Genomic DNA, 14,608 nt, shown 5'->3' on the forward strand with positions numbered 1-14,608 from the left:
TAATTAATGCAGCCTAAAAATCCTTTAACGGATTTGGATAATAAAAGCATATTAGTATGTTATGTGTATGCCAGGTTAAAGAGATGGGTCTTTAATCTAGATTTAAACTGCAAGAGTGTGTCTGCCTCCCGAACAATGTTAGGTAGGTTATTCCAGAGTTTGGGCGCCAAATAGGAAAAGGATCTGCCGCCTGCAGTTGATTTTGATATTCTAGGTATTATCAAATTGCCTGAGTTTTTAGAACGTAGCGGACGTAGAGGATTATAATGTAAAAGGAGCTCATTCAAATACTGAGGTGCTAAACCATTCAGGGCTTTATAAGTAATAAGCAATATTTTAAAAATCTATGCGATGCTTGATAGGGAGCCAGTGCAGTGTTGACAGGACCAGGCTAATATGGTCATACTTCCTGGTTCTAGTAAGAACTCTTGCTGCTGCATTTTGGACTAGCTGTAGTTTGTTTACTAAGCGTGCAGAACAACCACCCAATAAAGCATTACAATAATCTAACCTTGATGTCATAAATGCATGTATTAACATTTCTGCATTTGACATTGAGAGCATAGGCCGTAATTTAGATATATTTTTGAGATGGAAAAATGCAGTTTTACAAATGCTAGAAACGTGGCTTTCTAAGGAAAGACTGCGATCAAGTAGCACACCTAGGTTCCTAACTGATGATGAAGAATTGACAGAGCAACCATCAAGTCTTAGACAGTGTTCTAGGTTATTACAAGCAGAGTTTTTAGGTCCTATAATTAACACCTCTGTTTTTTCAGAATTTAGCAGTAAGAAATTACTCGTCATCCAGTTTTTTATATCGACTATGCAATCCATTAGTTTTTCAAATTGGTGTGTTTCACCGGGCTGCGAAGAAATATAGAGCTGAGTATCATCAGCATAACAGTGAAAGCTAACACCATGTTTCCTTATGATATCTCCCAAGGGTAACATATAAAGCGTGAAGAGTAGCGGCCCTAGTACTGAGCCTTGAGGTACTCCATACTGCACTTGTGATCGATAGGATACATCTTCATTCACTGCTACGAACTGATGGCGGTCATATAAGTACGATTTAAACCATGCTAATGCACTTCCACTGATGCCAACAAAGTATTCAAGTCTATGCAAAAGAATGTTGTGGTCAATTGTGTCAAACGCAGCACTAAGATCCAATAAAACTAATAGAGAGATACACCCACGATCAGATGATAAGAGCAGATCATTTGTAACTCTAAGAAGAGCAGTCTCAGTACTATGATACGGTCTAAATCCTGACTGGAAATCCTCACATATACCATTTTTCTCTAAGAAGGAATATAATTGTGTGGATACCACCTTTTCTAGTATCTTGGACAGAAAAGGGAGATTCGAGATTGGTCTATAATTAACTAGTTCTTTGGGGTCAAGTTGTGGTTTTTTGATGAGAGGCTTAATAACAGCCAGTTTGAAGGTTTTGGGGACATGTCCTAATGACAATGAGGAATTAATAATAGTCAGAAGAGGATCTATGACTTCTGGAAGCACCTCTTTCAGGAGCTTAGATGGTATAGGGTCTAACATACATGTTGTTGGTTTAGATGATTTAACAAGTTTATACAATTCTTCCTCTCCTATGGTAGAGAATGAGTGGAACTGTTCCTCAGGGGGTCTATAGTGCTCTGTCTGATGTGATACTGTAGCTGACGGCTGAATGGTTGCAATTTTATCTCTAATAGTATCGATTTTAGAAGTAAAGTAGTTCATAAAGTCATTACTGCTGTGGTGTTGGGAAATGTCAACACTTGTTGAGGCTTTATTTTTCGTTAATTTAGCCACTGTATTGAATAAATACCTGGGGTTATGTTTGTTTTCTTCTAAAAGAGAAGAAAAGTAATCGGATCTAGCAGTTTTTAATGCTTTTCTGTAGGATATGTTACTTTCCCGCCAAGCAATACGAAATACCTCTAGTTTTGTTTTCCTCCAGCTGCGCTCCATTTTTCGGGCTGCTCTCTTTAGGGTGCGAGTATGCTCATTATACCATGGTGTCAAACTGTGTTTGGCCATGGTGTTCCTTAACCTTCCTTAAGCGTAAAGGAGCAACTTTATTTAAAGTGCTAGAAAAGAGAGAGTCCATAGTTTCTGTTACATCATCAAGTTGTTCTGAGGTTTTGGATATGCTAAGGAATTTGGATACATCAGGAAGATAACTTAAAAAGCAGTCTTTTGTGTTAGAAGTGATGGTTCTTCCATACTTGTAACAAGAAGTAGAATTTACAATTTTGGCTATATGAATTTTGCAAAGAACTAAATAATGATCTGAGATATCATCACTTGGCTGAATAATTTCAACACCATCAACATCAATTCCATATGACAGTATTAAATCTAGAGTATGATTTCGACAATGAGTAGGTCCTGAAACGTGTTGTCTAACACCAATAGAGTTCAGAATGTCTATAAATGCTGATCCCAATGCATCGTTTTCATTATCAACATGGATATTAAAATCACCAACTATTAAAACTTTATCTGCAGCCAGAACTAACTCGGATGTAAAATCACCAAACTCTTTAATAAAGTCTGTATGGTGCCCTGGTGGCCTGTATACAGTAGCCAGTACAAACATAACAGGGGATTTATCATTAACGTTTGTTTCTTTGGATAATGTTATATGAAGTACCATTACTTCAAACGAGTTATACTTGTAGCCTGCCCTCTGAGAAATCCTGAAAACGTTGTTATAAATTGAAGCAACACCTCCACCTTTGCCTTTTAGACGTGGCTCATGTTTATAACAGTAATCTTGGGGGGTGGACTCATTTAAAATAATGTAATCATCAGGTTTTAGCCAGGTTTCTGTCAAACAGAGTACATCTATATTATGATCAGTGATCATATTATTTACAAAAAGTGTTTTCGTAGAAAGGGATCTGATATTCAATAAGCCAAGCTTTATCATTTGTTTATCCATATTGCTTCTGTTTTTTATTTGTTGAACCTCAATTAAATTGTTAATCTTAACTTGGTTTGGACGTTTTTTGTATTTTCTAGTTCGGGGAACAGACACAGTCTCTATAGTGTGATATCTAGGTGAAAAAGTCTCTATGTGCTGAGAATTAACTGACCTCTGTGACGGGAGGCAGCTAGCAGACGGTCGGTTTAGCCAGTCTGTCTGCTTCCTGACCTGGGCCCCAGTTAGTCAAGTATAAACACTAAGACTATTTGCCATATTTCTAGAGAGAAGAGTGGCGCCACCCCAGGAGGGATGAAGACCATCTCTTTTAAACAGGTCAGGTCTGCCCCAAAAGCTCGTCCAGTATAGAATAAATGTATTTATTTTTAAGGCTTCATTGTTATAGAGACCCCAGACCTCTGAATGGTAGTGTACACCAATTATTTAAAATTATTATTCATATTTTTATTCAGCAAGGATGCATTAAATTAATCAAAAGTGAGTGTAAAGACTTCTGTTGCATATAAATAAGAAATATATATGTATTGGACAGCACAACTGTTTTCAACACAATAATCGTAAATGTTTCTTGAGCAGCAAAGCAGCATACTTGCTTTGAACTCAATCAAATATTTCTGGAGAAACCTGAAAATGTGCGTCTGCCGCTATCCAACCTGACAGAGCTTGAGAGGTGAAAAGATGAGGAGAAGAATAGCATATACTTGCCAAATGCTGATGACCAAAGCTTGTCGCATCAAACTAAAAAGACTTGAGGCTGTAAAGGTACTGAAGGTACTGAAATGCTTGAACAATACTTATGTAATGTACTTAATTCAGTTTTTTGTGTGCCTGTTCTGTTTTTGCTATGTCAATATGGTGTATGGAGAGTAGATTGATGTGGGAAAAAAATTAATTAAAGCCATTTAACATACTGTAATGCAGCAACATATGAAACGTGAAAAAAATGAAGGGGTATGAATATTTTCACAAGACACTATGTATAAACTAGGTTGGTGGACAATTCAGCAGCAACATTTTTTATAGATACAAGAGGCAGCCACCTACAACAACTACACAGACCTGCAGGAGTACACTGAAACAGTGGCTACATTTACATGAAACCAAATAATCAGTTGATGGCTCAATCGGACTGAAAAGCCTTCATGTAAACACCTTAATTGATCCGATTGAGCTCGATTGGAATGAAATTTCGATCGAATGTAAGGGGGTGGTTTATTCCTCTTTTAATATGATCAAGAGTGCATGTAAACACTCAATCGGATTGAACCACAAAACTGAAAGGACTGCGCATTTGCCATTACACAGAAATAATGTAATGATGTATGACGCACAGAACGAGCGGCTCTTCCTTTTGAATAAAGTGTTGTATAAACGCGTGTCCTGCCATTATAAAACTCATTATAAAACTGCCATTATAAAAAAAGTTATTTTCACTCGCCAACTGGCACAGGCAACCTTGTTTGGGCGCGGGGAGTGTTTTTTTTTTTTTTTTTTTTTTTCATGATAAATTGGAGCAGCACAGCACAGCGGTTTATATGCATATTTAAAATATTATATGGATAAATATTAATTCAGCTGTTAAAAATAAATGTAACAAATGTGCATTTAAATGTAGCCAGTGACTTCTTATATCAAAAAGTGCATTTATGATGTTACAGTCACCAAGACCATCACCACACATGCAAACCAGAAGCCATGGATAACAGCAGAGGTTCGTGGGCTGCTAAAGACCAGAGATGAAGCATTCAGATCAGGAGATAAAGCAGCCCTCAAAACAGCAAGAGCCAATATGTCCTGTTGCATCAAAAATGCAAAACAGTACTATGCTCAAAAAAATCACTTCATAGACAGCATAGACACACAGAGACTGTGGCAAGCCATACAGACCATCACTGACTACAAGCCCCCACCACAGGCCTGTGATAATGACACATCTCTCCCATATGTGTAATTTTTTTTTACGGCTACAGAAAATGAATCAAAATGGACAGACGTCAATTGAGTGGTTTTGCAAAAAGAAAGTTAAAGAAAGACAAGGACGCTAGACGTTTAGCTACAATTCAAAATGTTTCAGGGATCGAAAGTTTTTTTTAAACAAGTGAAGAATGAGCTCAGGTCAGGACGACAATGACACAGAAGCGATTGACTGCACTCTCCCTCCCTGTTTACCGTTGAAGTTAAAGTTAAAACATTACCGTCTACAGAGCCGGGAGAGGGCGCTCTATGCTGCTCAGTGCTCCACTTAAAACATAGAGCACCCTCTCGCGGCTGTACACGGTAATGTCAGGGCTTTTGAGGTATAGTGCCCAGGGGCACCACACTGTCTTAATACGGCCCTGGTGCCACAAAAGGCTGTGTGCTCAGCCCACTGATCTTCACGCTGCTGACCCACGACTGCACTGCCAAGTTCAGCTACAACCACATCATCAAGTTCGCGGATAACACAACTGTGGTAGGTCTCATCAGCAACAGCAATGAAACACACTACAGAGTGTGGCAAAGCTGGCTAAATGGTGTGGCACTAACAACCTGTGAGTGTAGTAAGACAAAGGAGGTTGTGATGGACTTCAGGAGAAACTACCACCCCCCACTGACCATCGACAGCTCGACTGTGGAGAGAGTCAGCAGCACTAAATTCCTGGGGGTGCACATCACAGATGACCTCACCTGGACCACCAACACTATGTCACTCTCCAAGAAGACTCAATAGCACCAACACTTTCTCCGCCGACTGAAAAGAGCAAGTCTCCCTCCACCCATCCTCACCAAATTCTACAGGGGCTCCATTGAGAGCCTGCTGAGCAGCTGCATAACTGTCTGGTATGGGAACTGTAGTGTAGAACAGTGGTTCCCAAACTTTTCCATTCCACGACCCACCTAGACAAGTGTAATATATTTCACGACCCACCAAAATATAAAAAAAAAAAAAAAACAACGAGTGAAATTACTTTAAACCTAATCTTACTTAAAATTTTTATGACAGAAATTAAGTATTTAAGAAAAATAACCATTTTATTTTAGAGTACAACTGAAAATTTCACTACAAATTTACAAGTTTTAATTTTTGTTTACTGGCGTTAAAATATGTAGTGTCCATAAAAACGTGAAGCAGGCTCACTCCAGTGAAGTGTAATCTGCGCTGCTGTGTTTTGTTGCATTCATGATCCTTCCGTGTGTGTCGGCGAGAACGGAGCACAATCCAACACTTTTTTAGAAAAGCATAAGAAGCAAAGCAGAACTATCTAAAACAGTTTGGAGATTAAAATAATTGTGAAATAGGTAAAAAAAGACCGATTGAACCTTTTAATGACATTGCTCTGAGACCTTCAAAACACGCAACGCACACGGACTTAATTGCAATTTGAAAATCACACTAAGGATATTGCAGTTCATTATTAATGTTGGTGGACTATATCGTTGTGATGAGTGGGTTCCCAGTTCCCGCCTCCTTCTTCCTGTGATTGTGAAGATTTTAATGTTTTACACTGGTGCCGAAGCCAGGGAGGAAGGAGGGGCGCGCTGCCGAAGATCCTTCGCCGCTGGGGTGAATCCGCAGTGCCATCGAGCAGGGCGAAGGAGTCTGCCGCCGAGGGTGCTCGATGTGGTGGGCTGGAGTGAGTTGCCGGGGGGACGGACGAACTCACTCCAGCCCACCGCCTCGATGACTCCTTCGTGGAAAGAGGTGGGAACCGGCGGACAATCAAACAAAGTTTTAATAACCAAATAAACACAAAACAGCGCGACAGCCCCTCACGGATGACTGCCGTGCACAAATAAAAAACAAACACAAAATAAAACCCAGGCCTGGTCCTCTCTCGTCCTTCACTGTCATCGCTCCTCTTTTGTATCCTTCCGATCTCCTCCGTGGTTCTTGAGACCGGTGAGTGTTGCTCATTTCCCAATCACTCCACCGGCCTAGCTCTGTTCCCATGGCACTAGGCCCCGCCCCACTCGTCACATTCGTGCAGCCCTAGACTGAACTGTGTTAGTGTCTGTGTGTCATTGAAACGCAAAATTAGCTGCAGCCAAGTGACTTTGTGCGACCCACCTTGTTCCATTCCGTGACCCACGAGTGGGTCGCGACCCACAGTTTGAAAACCCCTGGTGTAGAAGACCGCAAGACCCTCCAGCGGACAGTGAACACAGCTGCAAAGAACATCTGTGCCCCTCTCCCCTCCATCCTGGAAATTTTCCTTAAACAATGCTCCAGCAAAGCCAACAGTATCATGAGGGACCCCACTCATCCCTCCCACAGTCTCTTCCAGCTCCTACCATCAGGAAGACGGTACCGTAGCATCAGAGCCTGTTCCGCCAGATTGCTCAACAGCTTTTCCCTCCAGCCTCACCCCGCCTCCTCTGAAACCCCACACAAACCCTCTACCTCCTGAAACATGGACCATCTCACCTTCTCCAACACCCCCAACCCCCCCCCCCCCCCCCCACCACCACCAACCTTACCACATCACAGAAAAACTGTCACACAGGTCAGTGGGCCTGTACAAACCACCTGTACTAACACACTCTCTTCTATGCCCACTAGACACTTTTGTGTGCATAATCCCATAAAAGAAAGTTTTTTTTGTAGGTGTCCAGGTACAGAAACCGAATAATCAAATGTAAAATGGCACTGCATAGTCTTCACTTTAAAAATTAAATATACAGTCAATACAAAACATTTATCACATTATCATAGTTTATTTGCTATACTTTAGATAATGGTAACAAAATATAACAAGTGGAGTTAACAAATTCATATTTATAATGTCAGATAACTTCGAAAGAAAGGTGTGTGGATTACAATCAACCAAAAATTCTGACAACTGTTAGTATGCAAATTATTACACAATTATCAATACTTTGTTGAACAATTACTGAGCAATGCTTAATTTTGTTCAGTCTGTGGTGTAAAAAGGTTGTATAAGCAATTAAAGAAAAACACTTAGGCAAAACATGGTCAGGTCAAAGTGTATGAATAATATTTGGTCCCAAATCAATATTACTGGTAGTCCCCTGTATGAAGAACTTTTGGGTATAAAATGTCACATATTTTTGCTATACTCTCTTACATAAACTATAGGGCCCTGCACCCACTAATACAAAAATAAAACTAAATTATATCTGGTGTCTGAAAGATGGCGGCATGACCAAGTGCTTAGGAAGCTGGCAGAGGTGCTGGAGAAAAGTCGGCAGGAGGCAAATAATCAGAGTCCATTAGAGAGTCGATGTAGGTTCCACGTCCTCAAGGAGGGGGAACCACAATGCATACCAGCAAGAGACCACCTGTCAAGTTATTAACACCAGGGGCAGTGTGTAAGATGGAAGTAGACCTGGGAAGGCAGCTCCAGTTCCCACAGGAGATATGCAGCACCACATTAAGACCACACATGGTGCTCTGTTCTACAGCTGTGAAGCCAGTGATAGTGATCGAGCTGACAGTGCCATGGGAGGAAGGACTGAAAGCTGCTTACGAGAGAAAGAAGGTGAAGTATGCAGACTTGGTTGCGGAGTGCAGAGAAAGTGGATGGAGAGTGAGGCTGTACCCGGTGGAGGTGGGAGCCAGAGGCTTTATGGGCAGACCAATATCATGCCTGCTCAAGGACCTGGGATTACGGGGAACCACGCTGAGCAGATCCACCAAAGAGCTCTCTGAGGAAGCGGAGAAAGCAAGCCATTGGCTCTGGCTGAAACGACGTGATAAGGCTTGGGGAGTAACATCTAATTAGGTTTTGCTGCAGGGAGTGTCAGAGAGACGTCCCTGTTCACTGCCCCGCCACCAGGAGATGTTCTGGGTTAAGGGGCGAAACGTCAATGAGCGGTGGTCCCCAGCTGAAGACCCTGCAGCAAAACCACATGGTATGCGGTCAGGTTTAGGCCTGCCTCAGGGAAAAGGACGCCCCTGCCATGCATAGTCCACCGTAGGCACCGTAGGAGGTGCGACAGTCCTCAAGGTCCAGCAGAAAGACCACCTCACTGTAATGAATGATTCAGTCAAGAGCAGTGAATTATTTTCTTTCTTTCATTTTCTTGGATTAGCATTAAGGACACGGACAGCAGGTAGTAAATTAGACATGGTCACTTTAAGAGACAATGCATCCAATATAATGATACACATCTGATTTCTTTTTCCACTGTTTACTTTTAATTAAGACATTTTTATTTTTATTTTTCAAGAATACTTTCCAAGATGGGTATTTTGACACAAATTTTTATGTATGTGTTGGTACAAGAGCAAGAAGACGCAAATGTCTGTGTTGAAGCGTTTTGAGACCCGTCTCTCTGCGTGCACCCTGTGTGCACAGAACACCATGCTCGCGGCTGCTGAAGTGGGCTCTTTCAAATCTTTTTCTGTTTCCATGTTTAAACTGCGATTTTGTATTTGTTCGTTCAGGTGCAGGAGGACCCGAAGGAGAGAGCTCGATTCGGTGTTGCTGTCCGTGCGATGCTGCTCTCTGCGTCGAACATGGAGCGCGAGTAGGCCTACTCGGTTGAGTTTTTCCATGTCTTGTGTTTGAATGCTTTAAACTCTTTTGAATGTTTAAATTGGCAAGGCTTAAAAACACGTGCAAATAATAATCTTTCGTGGCGATGTGCAGCAGTGGCCTGTCAACTGTCCTGAGCATCTTTTTAGACTTGCCTCAGCCAGTCGGCTGAGATCGCCGGGGGGACCCCCCTCAGCTTTGGGCCCCTATAATCACCACTACCTTTCACCCAACTACTACGGCCCTGGGCATGACATTTCATTCCATTGTATGCCCACACATGTAGTGGAATGACAATAAAGCTCAACTTGATCAGTTCAATAATTTGATAAATACAAATTATCAAATTATGTAGTACAATAATATAAATATAATAATATAAATCAATAAATCTGGTAAAATGCTATAGGTTGCTATTAATATTGTTATAAACTGATGAAAAACAATGTGTGTGTGTATATATATATATATATATATATATATATATATATATATATATATATATATATATATATATATATGTGTTATATATATATATATATACACATATATAATTATTTTCTTTTTTTTTGGGGGGGGGGGTATTATTTGGGGTACATACAGGAAAAAAAACACTGTTAAATTACATGATGTTTTGCAATTTAAAGTCCTGAGTGTTATAGTCATGTTAACTTATGATCTAGTTTGGTGTTACCAAATTATATATTTATTTAAAATATGCTATATTAATTATTATTATCATTTATGGTTCCATGTATAGCAGAATGCTTTATAGTCATGTTGTTGTCACTGAAACATATTAAATATCTTAAAACAATAAAATAAAATGTTTGTAAAATAAGTAATAAAATCAGGTAAAAGCAAATATAAATTTAAAACATGCTTCCAACATCGTCATCATCATCATTTCTCTTGAAACTGGCAGGGGGTGGGTTGACTTTAAAGAAGGTCCTGTTTTGGGTGTTTTGGAAATCCATGATTCACTTGAGACACATTATCTCATCATGATGGACTGATATGAAATAATAACCACACCCTCTTACATTTTTTTTTCATTCACATTTTCACAACTGTAGTTGATGGTGGGTATATAAAACAAGGTGTAATGCTCACCTCCTGTTTGTGGTTGCTTGCCCAACAAAAGACATGCATGTTAATCATTTATTGAAAACGACACTACTGTGTATTGCCAGGTTTTATCCTGTTGTGTGTGGGGTTAATTTAGGCACCTGCATCCTCCAAGCTGACCGTCAGCCCCCTGCACTTTTCAAGGATGGAGACTTTGTCATTGGAGGGGCTTTCACCATTCATTACTATCTGAAGACAGAGAAGCACATCTACATTAGACGGCCACGACCACTTGAGTGCAGTGGCAGGTTAGAGCTTGATATAAAATTAAATACAGCTCTAAACAGTCTTCAATGGATTAATGTGATTGTGGTAAAAATGTGTGTGTGTGTGTCTGTTTGCGTGTGTGTGTGTGTGTGTGTGTGTGTGTGTGTGTTTGTGTGTGTGTGTGTGAAGAGCTCAGGTGCAAAAGCCTCTAAGTGCCATTTAAAATTGTCTTATAAAATTAGCATTTTTCTTCACTTTAATGGCAATATATATTAATTTCATCTGCAAAAACAGATAACTCAGTTTTTAACCATTTTTTTGTGCAATCCAATTAATCTCAAATATATAAATAATGATTTTAATTATTATACCTAATAATTATTGTTTTTTTTTTTGTGTGTGTGTGTGTGTTATTCAACAGCATGGACTTTAGGGAGCTGCGCTTTGCTCGTGCATTGCAGTTCTCCATCCAAGAGATCAACAACAGCTCTGATCTTTTACCAGGCATAACATTAGGGTACCATATATATGACTCTTGTGGCTCTGTGCCAATGGCAATTAAAGTATCATTACAGCTTGCCAACGGACTAGATCTCATTTTTAACGACACTGATGCCTGTGCAAAATCGGCTGCAGTTACCGCACTTGTCGGAGAATCTGGTTCCACACCGTCTATAAGCACTTCAAGACTTTTCGGTCCCTTTGGAATCCCGCAGGTGTTTGCCTAGAATATATATATATATATATATATATATATATATATATATATATATATATATATATATATATATATATATATATATATATATATTACTTTTTTAAGATATTTACATAATTATTAAATACAAAACTGCCTAGTAATTGTAAAATTAGTTGTAAATTTGCCATATACAGCTGGAAAATCTTTGAAACCCGTTGTCAAATCAAACATCTGTAAACATTTTTAGAATGCTATTGTTGGAGTAGTCTGATTTTGACAATTTTAAAGTTGTAATATGTTCGGAAATAAATCCCCCCCCCCCCCCATTCTGCACTATAGGTGAGTCATTACGCAACGTGTGCGTGTCTCAGTGACAAGCGGCAGTATCCTACTTTCTTCAGGACCATCCCCAGTGATCACCATCAAGCGGCAGCACTGGCACGGATGGTCAAGCACTTCGGATGGACGTGGATCGGAGCTGTGCGCAGTGATTCAGACTACGGGAACAATGGCATGGCATCATTCCTGAAAGCTGCGGAGCAGGAGGGAATTTGTGTGGAGTATTCTGAGGCCTACTACAGGACCCAGCCGCGCAGCAAACTAAAAAGAGTGGCTGAAGTCATTCGCGGGTCAACTGCTCGTGTTATTGTTGCTTTCCTGGCCTCAGGTGATATGAGACTTCTTTTAGAAGAGCTGAGCCAGCAGCCTCCTCCCCCGATGCAGTGGATTGGCAGTGAGTCGTGGGTTACAGACCCAGAAATGCTTCGGTATAATTTGTGTATCGGTGTAGTGGGTTTTGCAATCCCGCGATCTGTTATCCCAGGTCTTCGTGAGTTTTTACTTGACCTGTCTGCAGAGCAGGCGGCAGAATTTCCCCTGCTGACAGAATTCTGGGAAAGTTCATTCAGCTGTAGTCTAAAACGGCAGACGGGTTCTTCTACTGGAATGCCAGCGTGTGGTTCCACAGAAAACCTGCGCACTTTACAGAACCCGTACACAGACACTTCCCAGTTGCGCGTCACAAATATGGTGTACAAAGCCGCATATGCTATAGCGCATGCCCTCCATAGCATTGTCTGTAAGGAAAGTCAGTGTGACAAAAGCATCAGAGTTGATCCACATGAGGTACGTTTTTTCATCGTGGAATAAAGTGTAAATGTACATTTGAAAAAATGTAGATTTTAAAATGCATCAGTGTAATGGAATATAACATTGCGCTGCGTAGTCCCGCTATAAAATATTGATATAGTCATACCCACTATTTGAGTTCTAATTATTTAGCAAATTGTAACCATAGCACAGTTTGAAGTTTTTATGTTTGTCATGCAGGTTTTTGATCAACTTAAACGAGTGAACTTTACTAAAAATAATTATTCCGTTTCATTTGACACCAATGGAGACCCTGTGGCCAGATATGAACTTGTGAACTGGCAACTTCAAGGAGACAGTTCAGTTGATTTTGTGACAGTGGGACAATATGATGCATCCAAGCCTAAAGGCCAGGAATTTAGTCTGAGCAGAGCTATACTTTGGTATGACGGCAGTAAAAAGGTAGTGTGTTCTGGCGAGTGTACTACAGTACCCCTGAAAATGGTTTTATGGGACATTTAAAAATTTTGACGGTATATGTCCTCATAAGCATATACAAATACAACGTCTTTCATTGAATCAGTTAATTTGGATAAATCATTGTGCAAGTACTGAACATAAATTAATAGACAGTCTGGAGTTGGTTGGTTATGTTTGCATGCATTTTTGTTTTTACATAGCATAACCACAAAAAAAAGGTATTGGTTAATTTCTGATTCTGATACTGTGTACCTGTCACTTGCAGGTGCCTGTGTCTGTGTGCAGTGATAGCTGTCTTCCAGGTACAAGGAAGGCTGTGAAAAAAGGAAGACCTGTCTGCTGTTATGACTGCATTAACTGTGCAGACGGAGAGATCAGCAATGAGACAGGTATTTTAATTGGGTTTATATTTCTGGGCCAATCACATAAGAGACTTCATGATACAGAAAAGAATAGGAAAATATTTAATATCTAATCTATTTTAACACGTGCAAAAATCTTAAAAATTTACTCTGGTCACCCTGTGTATTTGCAAGTGTAACGTGTTTATAAGTGTAGTGTATGTGCTTCTTGAGTTTGGTGTATGTTTGCACCTTTGTGTACGAGTCCCTTAATTGTCTTGCATGTGAAAAGATGGAATCCACAATCAAACACCAAAGAATGTGCAGGACCTGGAGTATTATTTGTGAAGATCAGTGGCAGGCCCGGACTGGCCATCGGGAGCACCAGGAGAATTCCCGGTGGCCTGCAAAGCAGCTGATTTGGCACGCTGACCTGTTTTATTATTATTATTATTAATTTGCTCAGTAAGATTTTTAATGTTTTAAAAAAATAAACAAGGCTCTTCTGCTCACCAAGCCTGTATTTATTTGATCCAAGATACAGCAAAAACAGTAATATTGTGAAATATTTTTATATTTAAAGTAACTGATTTCTATTTGAATAAATTTTAAAATGTAATGTATTCCCGTGATATCAAAGCTATGTATTATTTTGAAATAGCCTTTTTAGAACATCTTATCTGGCAATACTGACACCATGGAATGTTTTTGTTTGAGTTAACTGCTTATTTAATTTTACTTTATTATCTTTAAAATAAATGTAAGCTTCTGTAATGTTATTTGAATAACAGTTACATACTGCTTGCTTTTAATTCAACAAAACATGGCTAAATATATTTTGAAAAAGACCATGACTAGGACTATAATCTAGAATTCATAAAATGAAATAATTAAGTTTAAGTATGTCGTTTTCCACTGTACATATGCACAAAACTGAAATGAAAAGTACGGGTATGCTAATTAGCGTAACTAGCTAGCTAGCTGGCTAACGTACAAATAAATTACAGAATGTGGCCTTTATTTCGTTGCCTTTGTTGTCTGTTAGATTATTTTTATCATATCTGGTCTCTTCAATGGGTTATTTTAACATATTTACTCATAAAATACCTACAAGGCGCTTCAACATCTTATTTTTTAAAATTTCTTTCAACATTTATTATTATCATCACAATATTTACTACTTATGTCAATACTTATCAGTATTTATGTCATGTTATATTATAGCAAA

General features: G+C 39.5%; 2 protein-coding genes across 4 annotated transcripts in view; both read left to right on the top strand.

The window, feature by feature from the left end:
• The window catches only part of LOC132101166 (extracellular calcium-sensing receptor-like), a 35,385-nt gene extending 25,654 nt beyond the window's left edge, over window positions 1–9,731 (top strand). Inside the window, exon 6 of the mRNA XM_059505878.1 lies at window positions 9,345–9,731. Within this exon, the coding sequence (XP_059361861.1) occupies window positions 9,345–9,445 (101 nt within the window). The 3' untranslated portion in view covers window positions 9,446–9,731. The remainder of the gene's footprint in view (window positions 1–9,344) is intronic.
• Window positions 9,732–10,177: 446 nt separating this feature from the next.
• The window catches only part of LOC132101347 (extracellular calcium-sensing receptor-like), a 98,219-nt gene continuing 93,788 nt past the window's right edge, over window positions 10,178–14,608 (top strand). Inside the window, exons 1-4 of one of the 3 annotated variants that reach the window (XM_059506239.1) lie at window positions 10,190–10,811; window positions 11,192–11,287; window positions 11,872–12,203; window positions 13,305–13,428. In XM_059506239.1, the coding sequence (XP_059362222.1) occupies window positions 10,582–10,811; window positions 11,192–11,287; window positions 11,872–12,203; window positions 13,305–13,327 (681 nt within the window). In that variant the 5' untranslated portion in view covers window positions 10,190–10,581 and the 3' untranslated portion in view covers window positions 13,328–13,428. Of the gene's footprint in view, window positions 10,812–11,191; window positions 11,288–11,871; window positions 12,665–13,304; window positions 13,429–14,608 lie in introns of those variants that run through there. The other 2 variants (XM_059506238.1, XM_059506237.1) reach the window with 2 other exon arrangements.

This window comes from Carassius carassius, chromosome 23 (genome assembly GCF_963082965.1).
Source record: "Carassius carassius chromosome 23, fCarCar2.1, whole genome shotgun sequence".
In the NCBI taxonomy this organism is placed as follows: Eukaryota; Metazoa; Chordata; class Actinopteri; order Cypriniformes; family Cyprinidae; genus Carassius; species Carassius carassius.